This window comes from Diachasmimorpha longicaudata, chromosome 6 (genome assembly GCF_034640455.1).
Source record: "Diachasmimorpha longicaudata isolate KC_UGA_2023 chromosome 6, iyDiaLong2, whole genome shotgun sequence".
NCBI lineage: Eukaryota > Metazoa > Arthropoda > Insecta > Hymenoptera > Braconidae > Diachasmimorpha > Diachasmimorpha longicaudata.
Window position 1 is genome coordinate 3,168,851 of NC_087230.1, and position 23,084 is coordinate 3,191,934.

The window sequence follows — 23,084 nt, forward strand, 5'->3', positions numbered from 1 at the left end:
AAGAGGAAGGAGAAACGGGGACAAAAGAGAGGAGGTTAAAAGGAAGAGTAGGAGCCGAATGAAGAAGAAATTATTAGCGTTTTTTTTGTTTTTGTCTATATAAATACTGCTAGTTGTTTTTATAGATGTTGCTAGTAAATTATGAGAGATTTTAAGAGAGGCTCCGGAGGATGTAAAACAAAGAAAAAACTTTTGTAATATCAAGGAAATAAATAATAATAATAATAATAATAATAATAATAATACTTTTTTTTCCTTTAATAGGAATCAATAATAAGTTCTGATTCAATTTCAAGTCCTCTGAATTGACATTTCAAGAAAATGAACTATATTTTAATGTAAAATTGGAAAAGATTCAACAATATTAGTTAATTCCACAGAGTGATATGTTGACTTTCACTAGGTAACATGCCATGAATATTAGTATTTATCCATAACTCCAGCCTATTTGAATAAAATTCTTAGCAAAACAAAATGAATAATTAGCCACGTACGTTTTGATTATTCCTCGCTTTATGGGCTTTTTATTTTCAGCAACGGTCAATATTTAATATTTATCATTCCCATTTTGTTTTACATACCGCTAATTACAACACGAGGAATTGTGACTTTATATTGGGTGGGCCAGCCGTTATCTACTAACTTCCACAACTGTGGATCGTGAAAAAGGGTAAGAATAGACCACCTGAAGGGACACCTTAGGATTGGTAGGAACTTTATGCAGTCTGCATGGGTTGGGGATTGAGCTTGAAAAGAATCGATAAGATTTATCAGTTCCTGATGGGCTGTATCTATACTGAAACGTAAAAAATCAATAAAGCACTAAAAACCATCGAAGAAATACCACAATACGTCTATTTCACTTTTCATGTATATTTTATAAAAATTATAATTAAGTCCAATCATCGACATTTGTGTCCTTAACGATATCAGAATCATTAATGGGAACGTCCTTTTCTACCTCTTGGCGAACCAGTTTCTGTTTCTTCACTCTCTTCATCTTCCTCTCTTCCTGTTTCTTCAAGAGCTTGTTCATCTCTTCCACGGGCATGTCAAGGTCACTGTCATGATCGAAATCGTTCCCTTGCTTTCTCTTCTGAGATCTCTTCAAGATGGGCAGGTTCAAGTTTCCTTCTGCGTCGTTCTGGGTCAACATCTTGAGCTTCTGAGATTGGTGAAGATTGTACCAGGACTCGTAGAATTTAGATAAGGGAGTCCCTTTGTTCTTAATTGTATTCTCCCAGTTTCTGATTGTCGGCATGTCACTCAGATCTACGATTATTTTGTTTCGCTCTGTCTCTATGAACTGGCGATTCATCTCAATTTTGTCGACGAGCTGTTTTATTTTTTTGCAAAAATTGGCGACTTTGCATTTCTTCAAAAATGATTTTAGCTGTAAAGATAAATAATTATAGAAACCGTATTTTTAATTAATAGCAAATAATTGATATTATTCATTGTATTGTTTATGTATAATAAATATTTACCTGGATAATACAGAAGACATACATGTCTGGAAAGCATATCATGTGGCTGTCCTTGGCAGCGCATTCCAAAATTAATTGATAAATATTATCGATTACACTGTTTTTGAAACCATTTTCTTGCAACTGGGCTTTTGACATTCTTAATAGACATATGAATGACAACGGTTTCATTGTTACTGATGTGTGTTTTTTGTTGAAATCATAATCTGTCAAGACCTGCATTTTTTCATGGAAAAAAAACAAAAATCATTCTTGCGATTACTATATCAATCAAATTTTGACTAAAAATTTAAAATAATAATTAAATAAGTCCTCACCTCCAACAAATAGGGTAACACTGGAATGAATACCCCTGCCTCCTTGGAAATGTTGATTAACATTTGACAACAATGGAATCTCAATGGATAAAATTGAGCAGTTGGTATTAATGTGATTGTCCCAATAATGATTTGCACCAAAGGGTACAAAAGAGATCTCAGCATTGATTTACTATTCGATAGAACTACTAATTCTGACCAGAACCTCAGAGAGTTTATGTACTGCCAGTTGTAGACGGTTTGAAAATTTTCCTGAATATTAAAAAAAATTGTTTGATATTAAATTCATAAGTCATCCGTAAAATGTATTCCCAACGTATTCCCAATATGATTTAATCGGTGGGTTGAATCGTAATGATTCGAGAGGCCATTACCTTCTTCTTCAACGTCACTGCATTTCTTAAATGTATCGCTAGTTGGCGAACGTACAAAAATGCATGAGTGTAAGCTAGATTATGATCGAGGAGATAAATCTCAGCTAACGAGTGCCTCATGAAGTTTATACCGGCCGATGTACTTTCTGATACGAATTTTGAGTTCTCTACGTATTTAATATACATTGTCTGAAAAAAAAACGGATTAGTAATAATAATTAAGTGGATTATCAATCACCATTACCTTCATCAATGTCTCACGAGTAGAATCCGCTCTATTCATCGCAATCTGTAAAATACTCAAAAAAGCAACAACTCTCACAGTCTCCTCCCCGGAAGACCAAAACTTGATTAAAATCTTCATCAAGGGTTTTGTTAGAGAAGAGAATGATTGTGTATAGGGTATCATCTGATGCAGGTGTTTCAGCAGGACTGTAAGAATATCCGGTGACGTAACATTTTGAAGAATCTAAAACAAAACGTTATAACATTGAATTTAGACTCGAGAGGAGAACAAGAGAGGTTCAAAGGAAACTGATATCTCACCCTGAGTAAATCAGACAGGTATGCTTTGAGGGTTCCTTTGATTTTGTAAAATCTTTTTGATTTGTGAGCCTCGAATTTTGATTTCGAGGAGATTTTTAGAAAGTTTCTGAAGGCAGTGGGCAAGTGAATAATGCATAATTGAACGACTCCGTTGAACACTGCACTACCTTCAACTTTATATCGAATATTTTTCGATGCCTCTGGGTCAGCGACTGTTAACAGTGCTGCGTGAAATGCTTCGGTGATGTTCTTAATAGTCTTGGCGGATTTGTCGGTCTGGATCTCTTCCTGCCAGAGTTTCAGCAATTTCAAGGAGACTTTTGTTACTCCCTCTGGGGCTTTCCTTTCAATTGATTCGAGATCATCCTCCTCGTCACTTGCCACATGTAAATGTTCATTTGGCCGGTGCACAGTCTCATCCTCTTCATCTTCTGAATCTTCTTGGTCTGATACATCGAAATTGAGAAGTTTTTTGTCATTTTGTTTCAAGAATTCGTAGAACTCTGGATCAGTATTTTGCAATTTTTGGAGAGATTTTTTGTGAGCCTTGGGATCCAGCTCAGATTCAGAGTCTGAATCATTGAATTTTCCGATCTCTGGTTCAGAATCACTGGCTGAAGCCTCAAAGTCTTGATTCATAAACTCGTCAGTTGTAATTTCACTCAAATCTTTCTTCATTTTTTTAACTTTCTTTACATTTTTCCGCACAACTTTAGTCTTGGAGGGCTTTTTCAATTTCATTGTGCTCCAAATTTCTGAAATGGAAATAATTGAGTTATGATAGCTACTCATTGAGAAATTAATAATAAGATTTTTTGTTACTTGTGTTTCTTAACCATGGTGTTAGAAATTATTATCGTCTTTTCAAATTAATTATAATAACATGATTACGGTAATAACAATATCAATGTCAATGCTCCTGTAACATTAACTTCATTTTGGAGAATTAACCTCACTAACCAAATAATTCCATCCATTATGAAAAATAAATTAAATAAATTTGTCTATAATACTTTCCAATATGCCAGATAAGTACCTTAAGGTTAAATAACAATTTCAGAAGATTCAGAGCACTTGTTGTTGTTTTTGAAGAATTTTAAAATTACATCTAATAAATACACTTGGAGAGCACGTGGCTTTACTCACATATATCCAAAAACAGCTCTCTACTTATGGAGTCCATCCGACGACCGCAAAATTTGGCAGTGGTGGCGCATGAACTACGTTGGTGAACGTACCCGTCGGTAAGGCATTACCGTGGGTAACTAGGCTGGGAGATTTTTGTATTAGGAGACTAAGGAAATGAGAAACACGCGAAAAATAAAAAAAAAATGACTTTCAGAGATTTCTCGGAGCCTTCAAAAAATCGCAAATCGCCTCATGAGTTGACTTCCACGTACTCCGTCTTCGCTTTACCGACAGCTACATCCACCATCCAATACCATTCAGAGCGAACAAGAAGTTTGACCTTGACTTTGTATAACACAATAATTTTCAAGCAATGATCAAAAAACGAATCTCGTACTCATGAACGAGGAATCAAATTCTGACTTGTCGACACTTGTTTGATTATTATGGTAATTTTGGGACACCCCAACGTCGAGATTCCATTGCATTCATGACTGAGCTTGAACTTCGTTCGGACTTCGTCAAGGATTAAGGGATGAAACTAGGCTTGACCGAAGAGAATTTAATATTAATTTAATTGTCCTTCGAACAGCGCCAGTTTCATCACTTAATATTCCAGGGTGAGAGTAACGACTGGCTGAAATCCACATAAAAACACATGAGTGGCTGAGATGATAGCAATCCTCCATTCGACGTATCCTTGCGACGGTGGGGCTGCCATAGAGATGCATTACCACTGATTCGTTGCTGCATTGGAGTGCTAATGACAACGTAATTATCTTCACAAAATATGACTATTTCAATGAGAAAGAATATACAATTATGCTTTATACAATCGTTTGGAACTTGAGTGGTCTCTATTGGAGAAAATCCGGAATATATTCTGCGCCCCAACATTTGTAGCTCACTCTGATAAGAAGTGCATCCAGGTAGCGATATTTTTTTGTTGGATTCGAGAAAAGCAAAAGTATTTACTCTTTTCAGAATCTTTCTTTTGAGACTAAATAAGTACAAAGTTTAACTCTAGCTGACCAACTCAATTCGAGGGTTACAATCATTCTGCCTGCTTAGTGTTGGAAATCGGTCTTTCTCTCTCTCAGCGAAGATGGTAGGGTTGATCCCACATGAGGGAGTAGGGTACCAATTGGGGGCTTGAACTTGGTTCATTGGGTTGGTCTTACACCTCCGTAATAGCTCAAACTGACCCAACTTCTACTCTCCATGCTACCTGACTCGAACAAAGGGCCCTCACATGTGGCTTTTAGAAGAAGATAGAAAATACTTGAGTTTCTCTCGAAGAACAGTAAACTGTCTCTGAAAAAGCTTTGCAACACAAACGATTTAATGCAACGATCAAATCCCACTAGAAACTCAACAAGAAAAAACTTAACAAAGGACTTTTATTTTGGATAACTAGAAGTGCATTGGAAGATTGTAAGATCGTTGTCTATTTTCAAGTATCGACCAACATTCTAAAATTCCACAGTTTATTATCTTTAAACTGTGGGAATATTTCTGCTGCGTCAACGAAGCTAATATTCAAATACATTAAAAGAAATGAAAAATAAAGTAATTAAATCTAGATAGTATGATCTATTGATAAATATGGCGGTTACGTACATGGCGAATTCATGGAGATAATCGATTATTTGATTGTCATACTGATCGATTATGAAAAAATCGAGTAGTGGAGAATCGATCATTATAAAATCGATTGTCTGAGAATCGATAATTTGCTCATCGAGTAGTACCCATGAGAGCTATATTCACGAGTAAAAGTAAAAAAATGCGAAACAGACATCGACGCCGCGGCCGCAGTCCCACTAGTGACAGTCTGAAGTCAAAGCACGACAGGATCGACCCCAAAATGACTGTTCACAATTTGTATATATTCTCGAGAACAGGGACGTTATTGTATTACAGCGAGTGGAACAGACTGAATAAGTCTGGCATAACAAAAGAGGAGGTTCAGTATACATTCCACCATCAAACCATCAATTAGTTAACCAAAATTTAACGCATAAATTGCATATGCAAACAATTCAACACATCACCACTTTGATTGAAAGATTATTTAATTTATACATTTTTAGTGTTGGTTCATGAACTTCCTGTAAATAAAAATTGTATCTGTTGATACTGACCAAAAACTTGAATTAAAAAAAAAGTCAAGTTAGCTCGTTTCACCAGTTTGATAGTGAAATCGTTAATGCATTTTGCTAATTGATCCAGGGATCATTGTTACAAATATATAAATTTAATTTTTCCTAATAAATTAGTTGTTGTCACACACATTCTAGGAGGCAAAGTTGATGTACGGAATGCTGTTCTCGATAAAGTCATTCGTCAACAAAATATCTCCCCTGGACTCCAAGGAAGGATTCCAGTATTATAAAACCAGCAAATACACTTTACACTATCTGGAGACACCCTCAGGATTGAAATTTGTGTTGAATACGGACAACGCAGCGCAGAATGTCAGAGAACTACTCCAACAACTTTATTCCCAGGTAAATTCCGTTTTAATCTAATTAATTGTCGTCAGCTGGTCTGGAAGAGCAGATCAATTTTCTTTGTCGTTGAATTTCCAGGTTTATCTGCCATACGTCGTTAAAAATCCAATAGCTCAGATGAATGAGCCCATCCAGAGTGAATTATTCAAGATCAAAGTCGATGAACTAATGAAGAAATCACCTGTATATTTGTGTAGGTCATTGTAAATTAAATTAAGGTATAAATAAATTTTATACGTAAGATTAAATAAATTTAAGGGTTGAAAATATTGTAAACAGTGAAAAAAATGATGGACAATAGAAAATCTATAATTAATGGAAAGTGTTTATCGATTTGAATAGTCATAGCTTTTATTTCCAAATAACTTAGGAATAATAATAGCAAATTTTTTAATGATTCGAATCATTATTGCTTCTCAAAGAAAGCCTTGTATATGATTGTTTTTCCAACTCTAATTTCAACTGCAAGTTATCTAGAATATTATTTATGAAACATGAAAAACGATGTTTTCCATATCATAACTGCGTGGACTTATTGACAAATCCGCAATTTTGAAGATTAATTTTGAGAAAATTGTAAAAAAATACGGTAGAGTCTGTAGTTAAAGATCTGAATCTTCAACTGACGATAGCTATCAGAAACCTTTACTTAACTGCGTCGCTTCAGCTCGATCGGTTCAGTAGTTCCTGAAATATAGCAAACTTTTGTAAAGTTCGTTTTTCCTCAATATCTCAAAAACCACTGCAAGAACTGCAAGAACAATTTTTTTTCTAAATAATTGCCTCAATGGTTTTTATCTGTATTGATCGGAATATCCACACTTTTTTCTGATAAAATTTGGAGATATCGCGGTTTCTAGGCTTTATCGTGATAAACGTTGTGAGCATCATAAATTAACAAAAAATACTCATAACATAAAAGGCTACTATCTTGGATGGGCGCGAGCGACCAGGCGTTTCCAGAAATATTACACCTTTTGCGTGAATGTATTTCCTTGAATATCTCATGAACCACTCAACAGATTTCAATTTTTTTCAAAATACCATGAAACTACTATACCCGTTGGTACGAAAAACACGAGACATTGCCATTTTTCTATTTTTCAATATTTTCAGTATTCTATAGTCAATAATTTGATGACAAATTGGGACAGTAAGTTAAAATTTGGTTTTATGATATGAACGCATCAGACATTGACTGGGCGCAATCCGTGGGGTGGGTGTTACAAAATTTATTGTTTGGCCCAAGTTCATGTTACTATTAATTTAAATATATCTTTTTAAACCCCCTGGCGAATGTCTGTACTACAACTAACTCACATCGCGAATCGAATTGATAGAAATGAAGGCAAAAATAATAAAGCATAAAGCACCGGCTACGGCACTTCTGTCGAACAGCGTTGGTCGCCTGCTTGTTTAAGTTCATTTAGAATTCTCCGCGTTTCAAGACTGAAAAAAAAATCTAAATGGTATAATATCAATAAAAAAAATGCTATTAACATCTCTTTTCTACAAATTCAATAAACATCCAGATTTCACTTAAATATCTTTATTAATATCCCATATTCTATGCTGTAATACAAATTTCATATTTTAATCGTGTGAATTCATTCACCCTATCAACAGGAAAAAAGTTATATTATCCAACTTCCCCCCTCTCCACCCACTAAATATCTAGTTCAGAGCTCTCAACGATGACAGTAAGTTAACGTTTAGGCTCAACAACATCACCAAATGTTGATTTCCAATTGTCTGAATATCTCCCATTTGGCGGAGAACGTCGTACAAGAAAATTCAATAAACCCAATGCCTAAATTTTTTTTTTTCGTTCGGGATTATCCCCAGAATGGAATTGTTTCACGTTACTCATAGCCCCAATTAAACAACAATATTCCTGAAAGGTAATTCATAACGTGTATGGCAGTTTTATGCAAGAGCAGTAAACAGAAAATCAATTAACAATTTTTCTCATCGTGGGATCAATAAACAATAAATTGTATCAAAAATGTAATTTAAAATCGTTTGGCATCGTGTAAATTCTAAATTGGGATTACCAATAATTTTAAGGAGATCCGTCGAAGAATTGACATCGTACAAATATTCGGTGAATTTTAATCCAAATTTACGTATAAAGTGCTGACAGAGGGGAAAAAAGTACTTTCAATTAGTCGACGAATAAAGTTGTTTAGTATATAATAAAAAAATCAAAGTTAATGCTCACTCCTTAAATCCGTACATTTTTCTATCCTATCGTTGAAAAAAGAGTGGTTGTACAATAAAGAGTGCTTTAAAATGACGTAAAAAACAAACTTTAATTTTCCTCGTCCACTCTTACCCATAACTTTAACGTTAACTATTTATTAATTTTTTAGATGCCCCTAGGATCTCCTTGAAATACTTTTTTCTCACAACTTTCAGCTACATCTCTTCACCCTGTTTCTCAATCGGTATTGAGCAAGATCAGTACTGTTTTATTCTCATTCCCCCTTCCCCCTATCAGTATTACCCTGAAAAAAAAAAGAAAGAAAAATTCTTTAAGCCTAATTTCTACTGTTCATCGAAGGTAATCGTCACTCGTGTCTCACTCACTCCAACTTGGAAGCTTTTGAGGAAGGATTTAAAAATGCTGCTCTTGGACATAATGTGTAAACGCACGCATTTCATGTACTCGTTATTCGTTGATAAATACATGTGATTAATTTAATTAATCATCGAACTCATTCAAATGTTTGTCTCAAAAAAATGTCACTTAGCCTACGTCTTCTTCAATGATTCATCGGTTTTTTTTTCATTATTAGACACGGATTCATTGACGTCGAACGGATCAAATTTTCCGTATATACCATGTAAAGCATTTATATTTATACACAGAGCGCTTCAGCTATTTTCATTTATTTAGGGTGTACCCTCATTCCAATGTACACTGTGCAATCAAGCGCATTTTTTTTTCACATCGAAAGATGATTTTTTATTTTGCATTTTTTTTCGTAATTCCACATTATAGTGGGTTTTATTTATAAATTTTTGAGGGGAATATATTGAAGATATTAAAATTATTCAAGAAAAAATAGTCTTCAAATGAATAAAATAATGTCCATTTGTTTAATTTATGCTTTTTTTTTTCTTTTCAATTCCTCATTTTTAGATTTTTTAGTCTCTGTCATTGAATCCTGAGGGAAGAGATGGTGAATATAAAGGAAAAATTCATGAATTTATCCGGATTCAATGCAACGTTTAAAACATTGAAATTATTCAGGGACCGAAATGCTCTCCAAACGCCAAAAATAATATTTATCAATGTTTTCATTCTAAAATTTTAATAAAAATTTATCCTCCAAAAGGGTTCTTCCTCAAATTACCTCTTGACAATAAACTCCATACGTGTATAATATAATTAATAATAGGATAATTACGTTTACATGCGCGTTTGTCAGTCTTCAGTTATTTATTACAATATTTTAAATTCAGCAGTGAAGTTTATCGTCTTCCTCGGCATGAGTTTTACTTGTCTCGTTGTTATTCATTGGTGTTAAAATACGAACTACGGTTGATGGTTGGGTCGAGGAGCCCGGCTCCTCAATCACGGGCAGCCTTTTCTCACCTGATGATGAATTATGAAAAAATACAATTCTCAATGCTGCCACGTTCACCCTTGCACGGGAATTATTATCTTCTGTTGGGTTATCTTCATCGTTGCCACTTCTGAAATTCAATATTAATCGATCAATTGGCTTTGCCGAGGAGAGGAGCTTCAATTTCAGGAGTGAAGTGGTCAAACGGTTCGAGGAAAATTATTATGATTTTTCACATTTCATGAAAACTATTTTATTCAACCAAAAGGTGATAATTAAAATCTCCCTCATTCGTCATCCCCTGGATTACAGTGGGTGTTTTTTTCTCTCATTTAAGGACATCCAGTATATATAGTTTACATGTATCCATTCTTTAATTATCTTTTAGGTGTCCATTTTGCCCCACCTGTCCCCCTTAAATAAAATGAAATTAATATAAGTACAAACATGCAAATGAAAAAACATAACCTAAAACATAAAAAAATCATTGAATTATTTCAAGTCCTCAAATTCATTTTGTCCACTTCCCACTCCCAATGCCAAGTGATTCCAAAAAATACCTAGTCCTTATCACATCACCTTCAGCATCTCCTTCCTTATTCCTCTTCCTCCTTCCCTGCGTCCTACTGCAGCTGCCTGGTTCCTCATGTGCCTCAATGAAGCTCACATGATCATCAAACCTCACTCGCTCAGAAATTCCATCCTCACCACAGCCAGTCCAATTGCTAGAATCACTGTGCTGTCTGTCGAGTGTGGGCTTCCTCCTTGTCCTCTTGGCAAGTCCAGGTTGTATTTCCTCCAAAGAGTTCAACGAGGCAGCCTGTCCAGCCGAATCAACAGGGGTCGTTTGATTAACAGCCGGCTCATTATCGACACTTCTCCCTCCACTTATCGAGCAACTGTCGACCTTAAAATTGAGCACTGAGCCAGCCAGTGCTCGTGTTGATGCACCACCATCATCAGCAGCTATCGATGCATTAACTGATTTTTCGGATAGACTTGTGGCAGCTGAGGCTGTTTCACTGCAAAGACTGAATCTCTGAGTAGAAGTTACGTCGGCTTGTACTTCTAGTCTTTGACCACTTGGTAGTACACTCGATGCTATACTACCAGCTAAACTTGCACCAGCAAGTGCAACATTACTTGCACTCTCTCGATCATTCTCACGACCCAATTTTTCCAATTGACTTCCACTACCCAGGGAGAGGGATGCCTCACCGATCGAGGGATTTCCACCTCGGTGACTTGCAACGTCTATCGATGCTGCATCTGGGTAATAATAAATGAGATTGCGGTAGAAATGCTGGTAGGGTGTGTGTAATGTGGGAGAAATTTAATGGCGAGGAAAGCATCCTGAGTGCTCCCCTCGACAATTTCAATCAGTACATGAAATGGTATTTCTTTTTTATCAAAACCTGAGGGATATGTGTTTTTTTTTTCAGTGAAAACGCACTTTCAGGAGGTGATGATTAATTTAATTTTTTGTATAAATTTACTTGACAGGTGTATCCGTTTTTAAAATTACAGTTTTTTTAAAATTCAGTCGTTCACAATGTTGCTCTAGGGAATGACTTGCAGGTGGTCATGGTTTTCAATTAATGAAAGTCGATTAATTGACATTTTGAGGTTAGTATGTAGAGAATTTAGATTAACTTTCAGATATTGATAACAATTGGTATTCATCATTAACATGGTCATCTCCGGGAGCAATATAATTAATCTAATTGAGTAAAAACAAATACTGCTCCGAAGTAAATGGATTCATTGAAAATAATTCGCTTTTCACTGTTAAAAAATTCAATATGTGATGAACAAATGTACTTGGCACGCACCTCATCTAAATCTCAATCAATTTCAATCGAATTACAAGATTTTATTAAATAATTGTTGGGACGTTGAAAGATACATTTCAAGTTAATTCATCTCATGAGATTGATGATCAACTTAATCGAGGTTAACTATCTTGACTAAATTATCTACCGCTTCTAATGTTTTTTTTGTAAAAAAATATTAACAAAACATAATCCAGACGAATGACAAGACACAAAAAAAGATTGATTAATCCCCCAAAATCTATAAAAAAATTATTCACCTCCAACATTCCTCCCAGAGAGTGCCCCCATCAGTTCATTCTCATCATCAAACTCAAATCTGACTCCAGACCCATTAGTTGATACCCCACATCCGCCACTCCTGCAGAGGGACACCGGTACGACTCCATAAACATAAAACAACAGAATAGGCACCCCAATGCCAACAGCAAGTCCGGCGAGTACAGGGGACACTAGAACCTGCAAAAAAAAAAAAGAACAAATCATCCCTTGATGTCTCCCATCAACGTAAGCATTTCAGCCAACAATGGTGTCATTGTTACTCCCCCAACCCCCCCCAGCGATCCCTCGGACCTCTCCAATTAGCAGCTGTTGCATAATGAACGACTGCCACGAGTTGTTTTCCTAGCAATGGCGGCCATGTAAAATTGACAAATGCCCATGGCAAATGAAATGTCATTCAATAGTCAGCTGTCATTGATAGTCAAGGGTATTAATAATTTTCAGATACTCTGTTGGAGTACAGGGGCTATCAGTGGGGCACTGAGGATACCCAATAATAAGAAATGGTGGTGGTGAAACTGGGAGGGTCAGAGATATTGATTGAAGGGAGGAGTTTTGCGCATACTCAGTGAAAGAATATACAGTGCGATAATAACTACATCTCTGCATTTATCGGGGCAGCCGTAAATTCCCAGAGTGTTGGTTACTCAGGAGACAGAATTGTTGGTAGACTGAGTGGTAGAGGAGGCCGATGGCCCTGTTCGGGATCAGATTGACTCATTGAATAGGAAAATTCATCGACAAGAGTCTAAGACAGTTGGAATAAAAGGGATAACACGACTGGAATATCGAAAACTATGGAGTTGAGGGTTCAACAACTGGAATAATGGCTCAAAGGAACAAGGTGTGACGGAGCAGTGGATGAGCAGGGCCTGTCGGACTTAGCGGAAGTGAATGTAACAACCGAGAGAGGAAAGACAGAGAGGGGCGTTACGAATAATAAAATAAAGAGGAAAATAAAGAGAGAAAAAAAAGTGAAAAGGATATTGGTCGCGCCCAACGGTGTGTAGTTATGTCGGGTTTGGAGCTGAGTCAAGTGAGTCTGATTGTTGGGAAAAGTGTGTGAATTTCTTGACCGTCGTGTAATTAAGGCCCAACAAAGGTGGATCGTTCGAATAGGGAAGCGGGTTTGTACTTAAAGGGTGAAAATGTCTGACAGTGAGGACACTGATGCCTCTGTGGTTACTGAGTGGCCAGTGACGCCTGTCACGAAGGAATGGCTCGAGACCATTCTCTTGATATATCATAATGAGCAAAAATCCATTCTCACTGTCAATGATTTCGAAGTGAATCCAGGATGTACAGCGGGAGAGTCTGTACTGAGTGACATTATTGCTGTCAACATTGATTATACTCTTGGTGATGACAATATGAAGCTCAATGTCATTGTTAAATTACTTCCCCAGGATCCCTTCAATCGGTTTTTCGTCACTGAGGCCCAGTTTGATCTGAGGGAGATCAAGTTCTACACACAGGTGAGGATGATTTTTTTTTCTATTTCATAATTTTTCGGGAGAATATTTGCACTCAGAATCTAATAAACTTATTCACTCGGTTATGTTCACCAGGTAGTGGGAGAACTGGAGATATTTCAGAAGAATCACCGTGTGTTCCAGGCACAGCCCATTGAACTTCCAATTCCAAAATGCATTCATGCTCACTACAAGCCAGCTGGTGGTACTGAGGACACACCAGAGCCACCAGAGTCATTTTTAGTTCTTGAAAATTTACGTGATCGTGGCTACGAGGGTGCAAAATTCTCCCGTGGATTGACACTAAGGCAAACTGAAGCGGCATTGAGTGCAATTGCTTGTGTTCACGCATTATCATTGACACTAAAGGTCAGAGAGGAAACGCCACTGTCCGAGCGTTATAAATTCTTATTTCAAACAGCCCGAGCAACTGACTCGTATCAGATGCTGGTTGAACGTGGTCTGCCACAGTTGGCACATTTTTTGGAACGTCGACCTGGTCTTGAAGCAGTTCTCGAGTCACTGCTTGCACTCAGACCCAAGACAAAGGAGATTATCTCGTCTTTACTTGCACCCGAGGGCCCACTGGCACTCATCACTCACACAGACTTTTGGTGCAATAATTTGTTGTTCAAGAACGATGACGATGGAAATTGCAAATGCGCCATTCTCGATTGGCAAATGGTCACCTACAGCCGACCAACCAATGACATTGCTCTATTGCTCGTGAGCTCAGTACCCACTGAATTGAGAAGAACTAATACACCTGGATTGTTGGACAAGTACTGGGAGACACTGACAACAACTTGTCGATCATTGGGTCTCGATATTAGCGAGGAATTGGGGTATGGAAGGGATGATCTTGAAAGGGATTACCAAAGATCACAACTCTTAGCTCTACTACTTTGCATTGGTTCGGTCGACGTGGCATTTGGAGATCCACTCACTGAGCAGAGGCTCATCGACGTACTCGAGGATTTTCACAGGGATGGGGTGCTCAATGTCGACAGCATCGAGGCAGCGAAGTAGATTTTTAATTTATCGTCGATATGAGATATCAAGTAACAAGTCTTGTCGATCATCTTGAAAATAATGTAATTGAAAGTGAATATATGTGATGTTTATCCACTCTATGTTTGGAGGGTTTGAGGTTATGGTTATTTGTATTTGTTTCTTGGATTTGTTTTTATGAAAACATAAGAGTATTTCAGTATTTGAGGGTGGGGGGAGGGTTTTTATTGAGCTTTTTGGGGGGTTTTTATCGAGAGATGGTATTTCTCCATCGATTTCACTGGTGGGGGGTAACAGGGGCCCTCTCAATGGTAGTGAGCCAAAAAGTATAAAATCGAACTGCAATTTATCGAGACTGAGGCTCTATAGTGGCTTGGGGGCATGGAAGCTTTCGGAGAATTTTAGGAGAAAATGAATAACGATATGTACTGCATTTGCATATGCTCAGCTGAAAGAAAGTTTAAGAATAAACGAGAGAAATCGATAATCGATAATACGTATTTACGTAGAAAATTATTATAATGGAATATTGGGTTTATGATTTTCAATATTTTTAAGAATTGAAAATATTCAATAAGAATTCAATATTTTCAATTCCATTTTTTTTATTCATGAAGCACTGACTGCTCTGGAAAATTCAGAAGTGGACATTTTAAACTCTTCTTTCATAAAAATACCCGTAAATATGGAACAATCCGGCAGCTTCTTTAGACATTCCAATTTTTATCGAATTGTATCTCTATTTTTACATTAGTCTTATCAAGATTATAAATCGTGACTTTCAATTTTTTACAACAATTCTTGAGCAACAGTTCTTCAGTTTTTTCATAAATTTTATTATGACAAAAAAAAAATAAATAAAAATGCAGGGAAACAATTGGATAATTCAGGCCCAAGAGAATTTTTCGCATGAAAATATTCGTTCACAAATCAACAAAACAGCAAATCTTTAAAAAATGCAAAAATGTTATTTAATTAAATTTTGTAATGTCGATGAGAGAAAAATATCTTCAACTATTTTTTTTGAAAGTAATAGTGTAAGATTTTATATGTTTCATCACTTACGTAAACTTTATACCGATCATAAAAAAGTCAAGTTTTTTTATCATTACAATAATATTCCAATCCCCAAAAACCGGTATGCAAATGAATTTTGTATTTTGTATTGCAGAGAGTTTATTTGGCTGATGAATTCAGGAATATGTTGAAAAATTGTCTTTCAATGTGAAATACCCCCAAATAAATCACTGTTTCACCAGATTTCTCGCTCATTCGAAGATCCCCATCATCTCCCCCGTTCAGTCACAACAATCCCATAATGATGTGAATTGTAAATAAACTGTCGACTTACCGATGCCGTTACCCCGCCTGCGATGAGAGCATTTCTCTTGTGTTTATTATCTTCTTCGTATCGTATATACAACTTGCGACCGACCCAGACAGGAATACCTAAATGCAAACATCCACATTTTTGTGATTTCTCCTGAGAACATTTTCATTGAATAAGAAATAAGTGGATTTGCTTTTCTCACCTATTATCATGGCAGGAACTGCAATTCCAGCGACAAGGCCAATGCCAACTGGTGCTCCCACCAGAGTGCCAAGTTGCCAGAGGATTTTTTTCTTTCGCGACCATGGTTTTTTACCCCAGAATGTGCAACCAGAGGGACTAAAAAAAGTTAAACTACGATTACAGAATTTCATTGTACAGTTGCCGTTATTCAATGGCCAATAAGTCAAGAACGGCTGAATGAAAATCTTAAATTTTTTTTTCAGTGTCAAAATGTTTTTCCATTCTTCAAAATGGTTTCATTTAATCTGGAGATATTGATAGAATGCACTGTCTTTAACAGCCGATAAGTTAAAAATGGCTCAGCGATTTTTTTCCATTCTTTATCATTCACCATTCTTCATGACTTATCTCAAACGCATGTTTTGCAGAGAAGTTATGACCGTTTGATCGAGACCACCCCGAATACCCCCCATACAAATTTGAATGTGGTCATTTCTTTATAAAATGAATATCAATGAATTGCATAATAAAACATGCCAGTCTTTTTTTAACACACAAAACTCTCTTCTTTGTCATTTTGCCTCCAAGAAACGTGAAGAATCACCACATAATTGAAACAGATAAACCTCCCGCATTACAAAAAAATCGATAAAACCTCAATTCTGATTGCATTGATACTTCACCTCAGATAATGAAGATCACTGATTTCTTTCATACACAGCCAGCAAAATTCAGCTCCACAAACGGCGCAAGTCATGTGATTACAACTGCCATCGTCCATCTTAACGATAAGCACTTGGCACCTCGGGCACGGTTTGATATCATCCCCTGAAACATTGCATTAGTCATCAGATAAACAATCGCCATAATAGAAGAAACAGAAAAGCCTAGTCTAGCTCAACTGCTGAATGTCTGATCTAGCGTCAAAAATGGACGAGAAAATACAACAACACGATATTCCCAGAAATAACAATCGATTGGCATTAAAAATAGAACTCACTGTGCTGTGAATCACTCTGACTGAAGCTGAGGGATGAAGTGCGATCATAATGCTGAGACCTCTGTGCCCTGGCAGCATCACAAGTCTGATTCGGATGCCATCGCGCTTTGCAATGATAACAAAAGTAAGAGTCACAGCCGGGTCTCTCACATTTCAATTTAGGACACGAGGCACAACCACTTGCGATAACAGCAAAACAACAGTCGGGGGCTGGACACCACCTAGCATCTGGCTCGACAGCTAGTACCCTTCTCACCATGAAATCCTCGTACTTCTCCAGCTGAACTAGATCGTTCAAGATCATCCGAATATCTGAAGAGCGATTAATTGATTAATTTTTATTGCTGTCGATTGTGTTGTATAAAATAACGTGATAGAGCCTGGCCGTTTGTTTTCCATAAATTTTTTTATGAGAAAAAAAATAAAATTGCAAAGAAAAAATTTGCAAATTCAGACCCAGGATAATGCTTTATTTTACGTATCAAAATATTACTTTAAATATTATTTTATTAAATTTTGTTATGTCAATGAGAGAAAAATATCGCCCAGTATTGACGGATTGATGGAGTTTTTACTGCTGCCCATTATGTTGTGTAAAATAACGTGACAAGGCCACAGAGTAGGAAAATAAAACTGAAGGTACAGATTGATGACAGGAAACAAATTCTCAAAGACACCCGAGAAAATCACTGCAGAAGCATTCGGTAACAAAGTAATTTATTTATTTTGCTGTAACTCTTGGGCGGAGTTTTTAGAGGAAAGAGGGGCAGGGGGGGGGGTTGACGACGTGCGTGACGAGGGGAAGAGGACAGTCACTGCATATCATTGCTTGATTAACATTCATGCGAATCTGGTTACCGTTTGGATGAAGTGGCTCCGCGCACTCGGGACATGCTATGTTGACACGTGACTCGGATATCTCAACCCTGAGATACTGCTGGAAGCAGTCATAACAGCTCCGATGGTGACAAGACTGAACTACTGGAAATAGTTCCAGGGGCAATTCTGCCAGACAGAGGGGACACTCAACCAGGCCATTTTCACAACTCTGAAAGTGAATGTTCAGTGAAATTATGAAATCTTGATTGAGAAAAAAAATGTGAGAAATAGAAATGCAATGAGTGATTGAAATCGTTGAGCGATTAAATTGTGGCAAAAGGACATGGAATGGTGAGACACAAATATCGATTTGAACAACTCCAAAATTGAATTGTATGAACTCGATTTTGGTCCCGTAGACGATATTTTATTTATTCTATCGATTTTGGAAAACACGTGCTATTGCGACAAAATCAATCTCAAAGGATTGAATTTTCATTTAGTACAAACACTTCGAATTGTTATCTTTTATTTTCGATCATAATTTCAATTTACATAATTCAGTTCGTAGGCCAAATGGCTATTAAATTGCAGCTATGAATCCTACTTTCTATTGACCAGGTATTTTTTTTTAGAGATGATGGTGTTGATAAATTCGATAAGTACATATCTCGATTCATGAAGAATTAGGATCAATTTCTATTTCTTATTAGGATTTTTTTTAGTATAAAATTTTTTTCTCAATCTCACGATCTGCGTCATTGGAAGACTGCATTTAATTTTAATATTATTCAAATTTATTCTTATGTTCAGTTCGATCGTTAGATCAAAAAAATATCAGCTTTTCCCAGGAAATTCCAACGAATTTCCGCGATAAATATGGCGAAGAAATACTCATCAATTTAGTTGACTATTACGTTTTGATAATCTCTGTGTAATTTTATAATGATTTAAAAATTTATTGACGCAACTATTCTAGAAATTTTTAGCACAACGAACCTTTCCTGCAGTTGACAGAACGGAGCCCTTACTGGTGGCCCGGTGGAGGTCGGCGCTGTGATACCCCAAATGGCTGGATCCACTGATCGTCCTGGCCTCCCCCTTCTCCACATCAACTGTTTTCCCAGCATTCCCATCTTTACCTGTAATCCAACATTTTTCGTCTTGTTATTTTTCAATCTATTAAATAAATAAATAATTGCGAGGAACAGCACTGCACGTCAGTGACGCTGTGAATAGATGGGCTAAAGAATACCGTGTTACATTGATGCTAGAAAATAAAAATGTTAATACGACTAAGCTCTGTGTCGTAACGGCTAAAAAAGACATAACCTAAAAAATCGACGAGTTTGATTTGCTGAATTGCAACGTTTATCTTCTGACGCAAAAAAAATCCCATTTGTGAGGAAAAGCAATAAAAATTATACATTGAGTCTTCAAGATCGCTTCTATATCGGTCTGTGTACATGGAACGAAGTTTAAATAAAAAAACTACTATATTAGCATTGCAGTGGCGGATCATACTCGAATTTAAAGACCTAAAATTGTCCACCCTCTATTTTATTGTGTGATTCTTTGAGTTTTCTTTTTACCACAGTAAACTTTAATGTTGTACCTTTTATAAAATGTTTTTTTCAAGTTGATCTATGAGTAACCCAAATAAGTATCTAGACATCAATAAAGTTTTTAAAAAACTCGATTCGTTTTTCTACTTATTACCATCACCAAATTAAATTATTCACCTTGTCGAAAATACTTTTTCCTGTTGCATAGCTGATTTCGAGAAATTTCTCCGCTCAAATATAAATTGGCGCTTATTCAATGGTGATTTTGTTATGCTACGTAGTGGTATTATTGCAAGTATTTGTCTTCGTCGATTTTAAACTACTCTGTTTTCCTGTTTATACTGCGAACTAAAATGAAAAGTACGATGGTGAATCGTAAAACAAAGCAATCGTGTTTTTCCAAATTTAAACTGTTGCACTTTTGAATTTTACTGTTATATCTGAAATTTTCAAAGAAATCACGTATGGTCTTGTAGTGCCCCGTTCCATAGCAATTTTCACTGAGGTAGCATTTCATAAACAACTCAAAATTTTTTTCGTATATGTATCTACTGTCTAAATCATCATCTTGAACACCTCTCGAACGTTGTAGATATTACAAATAAGACTTGGCCCCGTAATCGGTCTCGACTGTTGGTCCATCCACAATAAATAGATGACGATAATTAAATGAATAAACAGGAAACAAGTATCACAATTTTGTCGTACCTTTGTTGCTCCTGTTACTGGTGCTCGTTGCCCTAGTGATCCTCTGGTCTAGGACCGGACGATAGTGCAACAAACTTCTCAATGAAAATCTCGGGAAAAATCTTCTCGCTCTGGCAGGAGCGGTATTGCAACCACTAACGGACTCGCCTTCTTTCATCATCCTCAGTGTTTATTACATTGTCGTTAGAATGACATTCAGTGTTCCAACCCTCTGTATGGATTTAATGACACGAATCTGGTGGATAAATTAATCATAGTGATAGAGAAACGGGACCTTCCTGCGGAATCAGCGAAAATCGTGATATCGCACGAACGAATTATGGAGAATGTGAAGTAATTTACTACAGGGATACAATCGTGGATAATGTTCACAACTAGGGCCAATCTACTTTTTTTTCTTGGTATGGTTTCTGTAGAAGGGAATGGGTCTTACCGACAATTATTCGATAGATCCAATTTGGAATAGAGGCGAGATTGACAGATAATTAATAGAATTGCTTGAATTATAAACAAGTCCTAAAATGTACGTTGATTCTGAACAGTTTCTCCAGAGTTCCACAGAATCAATTCAATTTTAATTATTGATAATGATAAACGTAATAAAAATAGAAATTTTATTTTTGACTTTTTAATTCTTCATTCATAACATCTTCAGGCATTCAAAACGGATGGAGAAGTAAATTAATAAAGATAATAATTGGAAAATTTCAATTTTCAAGAAAAAAAAACAAGAAGTTTCTATCAAGAATTTACAAGCAATTTTTCATCATGAAAAACGTTCGTTCTGCATCGTCACAAATTTATTCACTCAGAATGTTGCCAGGAATTGATTTCATGCTCCCGAAAATAGAATTTCCGAAACTTTAAACAATTTCATTTGTTGATAGTAGTATTCATTATTCGTCAGTTCGTCTCGATTCCACTTCTTATAAACAATGAATGTTTCAATAAAAAAATAGTCCTGTGCAAGCGTAACTTCGATGACTAATGATTTTGGATGAAGCCAATTGATTAACTATGGGATAGCCATGTTGAATGGCTAATCTTTATACTTGAACTAATCTCAATTGAACCATGCGCGATTGATCAATTCATCAAAACGATTAGCATTAGTATTTCATGAGTATTAAAACAAAAATACGTGCATTAAACGTAATGAATAATTGAATATCCATTATTTACAGTTCTTCATTGTTTTTAAAACATGTATTGTTCATCATATGCATGGGTTGCGTTATGAAAAATTTTTTCATAACATAAGAGTGGGACAAACTGCATCGTCATCAATCACCAATAACTCGTGATCGGTAGAGTGAAATTCGCTGATTTTTTGTCACTCAGAAGCTCTATTTTTGAGCTTTCAACTAAAAAAAATGCATTCAATTTCTTTTTGGAGATTTCGAATTATCGACCATTGAAGTCTTTCAATTTTGCCCAAGCGTGCAAATTATTTTGAAAAATTCATCAATTCCCACATAATTCAATTATAATTTATTCAGCCGCAAGAATTAGCCATTCAATAATCAGATAATAAAAAGCCACGCAGTTGCATGGCTCCCAGATTGTCAGGGGTGATACGTATCAACTGTAAAAAAAACACTTGGATATGGTTAATGAGCTTAAAACCCATACTGCAACCGTGTGCACTTTGGTACCTCCTGTGCCTCCAGAAAACCAATAAATTGAATATACGTGTGTTGATAACGAACCAGTCTTTAAATAATTCATAGAGCGAAATTTCACGGAAGGTGAAAATATTTCGATTTCACGATAACCCCACTTATTCACCTCCTTTCCATCCTCAACGGAATGAATAAGTGACTTTCAATTGTTTCACTGTGATATGAGCATTGAAAATTGTCTGGTTAAAACAGCTGATGCTCTTGATACGTGATTGTGGACTGGCTAGTGCTGCGACAAAAGCCCATCGTCAGCGAATCCATGAGAAAATCGGTGGTGAGAAGGGGATGTACGAGGGGGTGAGAGAACGATTGAAACGACCCTGGCGCCTCCACTGGGTAAAATGATGAAAAACTGGACGTAAATATTCGGATTATTTTTTTGTTCATTATCTCTTATCACTCATTGTCACGATTATTCCCAAAGGGGAAGTCATGGTCTTGTGGGTTAATAACCCATTAACCTCAAAAGTACGAGTGGTCAACGATGAGTTTCAATAGACAGGCCAGTATCACTCCATTTTGGAAATACTCAAGTCGTTTTCAATGCACCAAGGACAACAGCTATTTTACAAAGAGGAGAATAACGTCAGCGGAGAATTTGTTATCTCTGCGTCCCACTGTGATTCAATTGTTCAAATATGACTCACCGAGAATCTGCTAAACTTTTATTTCCGTGAGTCGATGGGGAAACATCAGCTTTCACTTGTTGCATGAACTAAAAGTGGAGTTAATCCGTGGGGTAATGGGCTAACAAGTTTGGAGGAGATTATTTTTACCGGTGGATTTTGGAAGAAATGAGGGGGTGGCTGATGGTTAGATGAATTTTTGATGGTTAGAACTGTATTTATTGGGGGGTTAGAACACTAGCACACGGACTGACAGACAGGCAGACAGACACCTCGCACGTTGACTTAGTCAGAGCAATGGAGACTAGTGGGAAAGAGGTCGAGTGGGGGAGAAACTCTTTTTTTAGGGGTAAAAAAAATCTTTCGACTGAATTGGTGATTCCGAGAAAGCTGGCAGAGGACGCTGCGGGCTGGACAGTGTGGTTAAGGTATGATTTAGGGAGGTAATCTCAAACTTTGATGTCGCCGACAAGAAAACAGGGGACAAGTACCTCCGGAAGCCGTGCGCCGCGCTGTACACCGTCTTCTCCTCATGCGCGTTTCGTCCCCACCACTCGACAATTTCTACGGTGGAGCGTTCAAATCTCGGCGAAGGCGCTCAATTTTTTTTTGCAATATCTCCCAAAAACGGGTTGAC

At 36.6% G+C, this 23,084-nt stretch overlaps 4 protein-coding genes across 9 annotated transcripts; 2 read left to right on the top strand and 2 right to left on the bottom strand.

Annotated features, from left to right (window-relative positions):
• Nucleotides 1-837: 837 nt before the first annotated feature.
• On the bottom strand, nucleotides 838-4,009 carry LOC135163652 (nucleolar complex protein 2 homolog). 2 transcript variants are annotated; one of them, XM_064123261.1, is made up of 7 exons: nucleotides 3,871-4,009; nucleotides 2,725-3,479; nucleotides 2,423-2,647; nucleotides 2,179-2,367; nucleotides 1,805-2,056; nucleotides 1,488-1,703; nucleotides 838-1,393 (listed from the first exon to the last, which is right to left on the bottom strand). In XM_064123261.1, the coding sequence occupies exons 2-7, from the start codon at nucleotides 3,463-3,465 to the stop codon at nucleotides 893-895; spliced, it is 2,124 nt and encodes a 707-aa protein (XP_063979331.1). In that variant the 5' UTR covers nucleotides 3,466-3,479; nucleotides 3,871-4,009; the 3' UTR covers nucleotides 838-892. The 2 variants fall into 2 exon arrangements, with proteins under 2 accessions (XP_063979331.1, XP_063979330.1); XM_064123260.1 differs by having other exon boundaries at nucleotides 3,761-3,905.
• Nucleotides 4,010-4,823: 814 nt separating this feature from the next.
• Nucleotides 4,824-6,681, top strand: Bet5 (Blocked early in transport 5). The gene is made up of 3 exons (XM_064123263.1): nucleotides 4,824-5,818; nucleotides 6,153-6,362; nucleotides 6,444-6,681. The coding sequence occupies exons 1-3, from the start codon at nucleotides 5,606-5,608 to the stop codon at nucleotides 6,570-6,572; spliced, it is 552 nt and encodes a 183-aa protein (XP_063979333.1). The 5' UTR covers nucleotides 4,824-5,605; the 3' UTR covers nucleotides 6,573-6,681.
• Nucleotides 6,682-7,898: 1,217 nt separating this feature from the next.
• Nucleotides 7,899-22,752, bottom strand: LOC135163651 (E3 ubiquitin-protein ligase RNF19A-like). 5 transcript variants are annotated; one of them, XM_064123256.1, is made up of 12 exons: nucleotides 22,469-22,752; nucleotides 21,928-22,382; nucleotides 20,140-20,374; nucleotides 18,866-19,008; nucleotides 17,906-18,095; nucleotides 17,048-17,359; nucleotides 16,731-16,875; nucleotides 16,067-16,203; nucleotides 15,886-15,983; nucleotides 12,030-12,228; nucleotides 10,498-11,206; nucleotides 7,899-10,067 (listed from the first exon to the last, which is right to left on the bottom strand). In XM_064123256.1, exons 3-12 carry the CDS (start codon nucleotides 20,297-20,299, stop codon nucleotides 9,830-9,832), a joined length of 2,331 nt encoding a protein of 776 aa, XP_063979326.1. In that variant the 5' UTR covers nucleotides 20,300-20,374; nucleotides 21,928-22,382; nucleotides 22,469-22,752; the 3' UTR covers nucleotides 7,899-9,829. The 5 variants fall into 5 exon arrangements, with proteins under 5 accessions (XP_063979326.1, XP_063979325.1, XP_063979328.1 ...); XM_064123255.1 differs by lacking the exon at nucleotides 21,928-22,382; XM_064123258.1 differs by lacking the exons at nucleotides 21,928-22,382; nucleotides 22,469-22,752 and adding an exon at nucleotides 21,795-21,923.
• LOC135163653 (uncharacterized) lies at nucleotides 12,492-14,742 on the top strand. Its single transcript, XM_064123262.1, has 2 exons — nucleotides 12,492-13,526; nucleotides 13,620-14,742. Exons 1-2 carry the CDS (start codon nucleotides 13,200-13,202, stop codon nucleotides 14,550-14,552), a joined length of 1,260 nt encoding a protein of 419 aa, XP_063979332.1. The 5' UTR covers nucleotides 12,492-13,199; the 3' UTR covers nucleotides 14,553-14,742.
• Nucleotides 22,753-23,084: the final 332 nt, after the last annotated feature.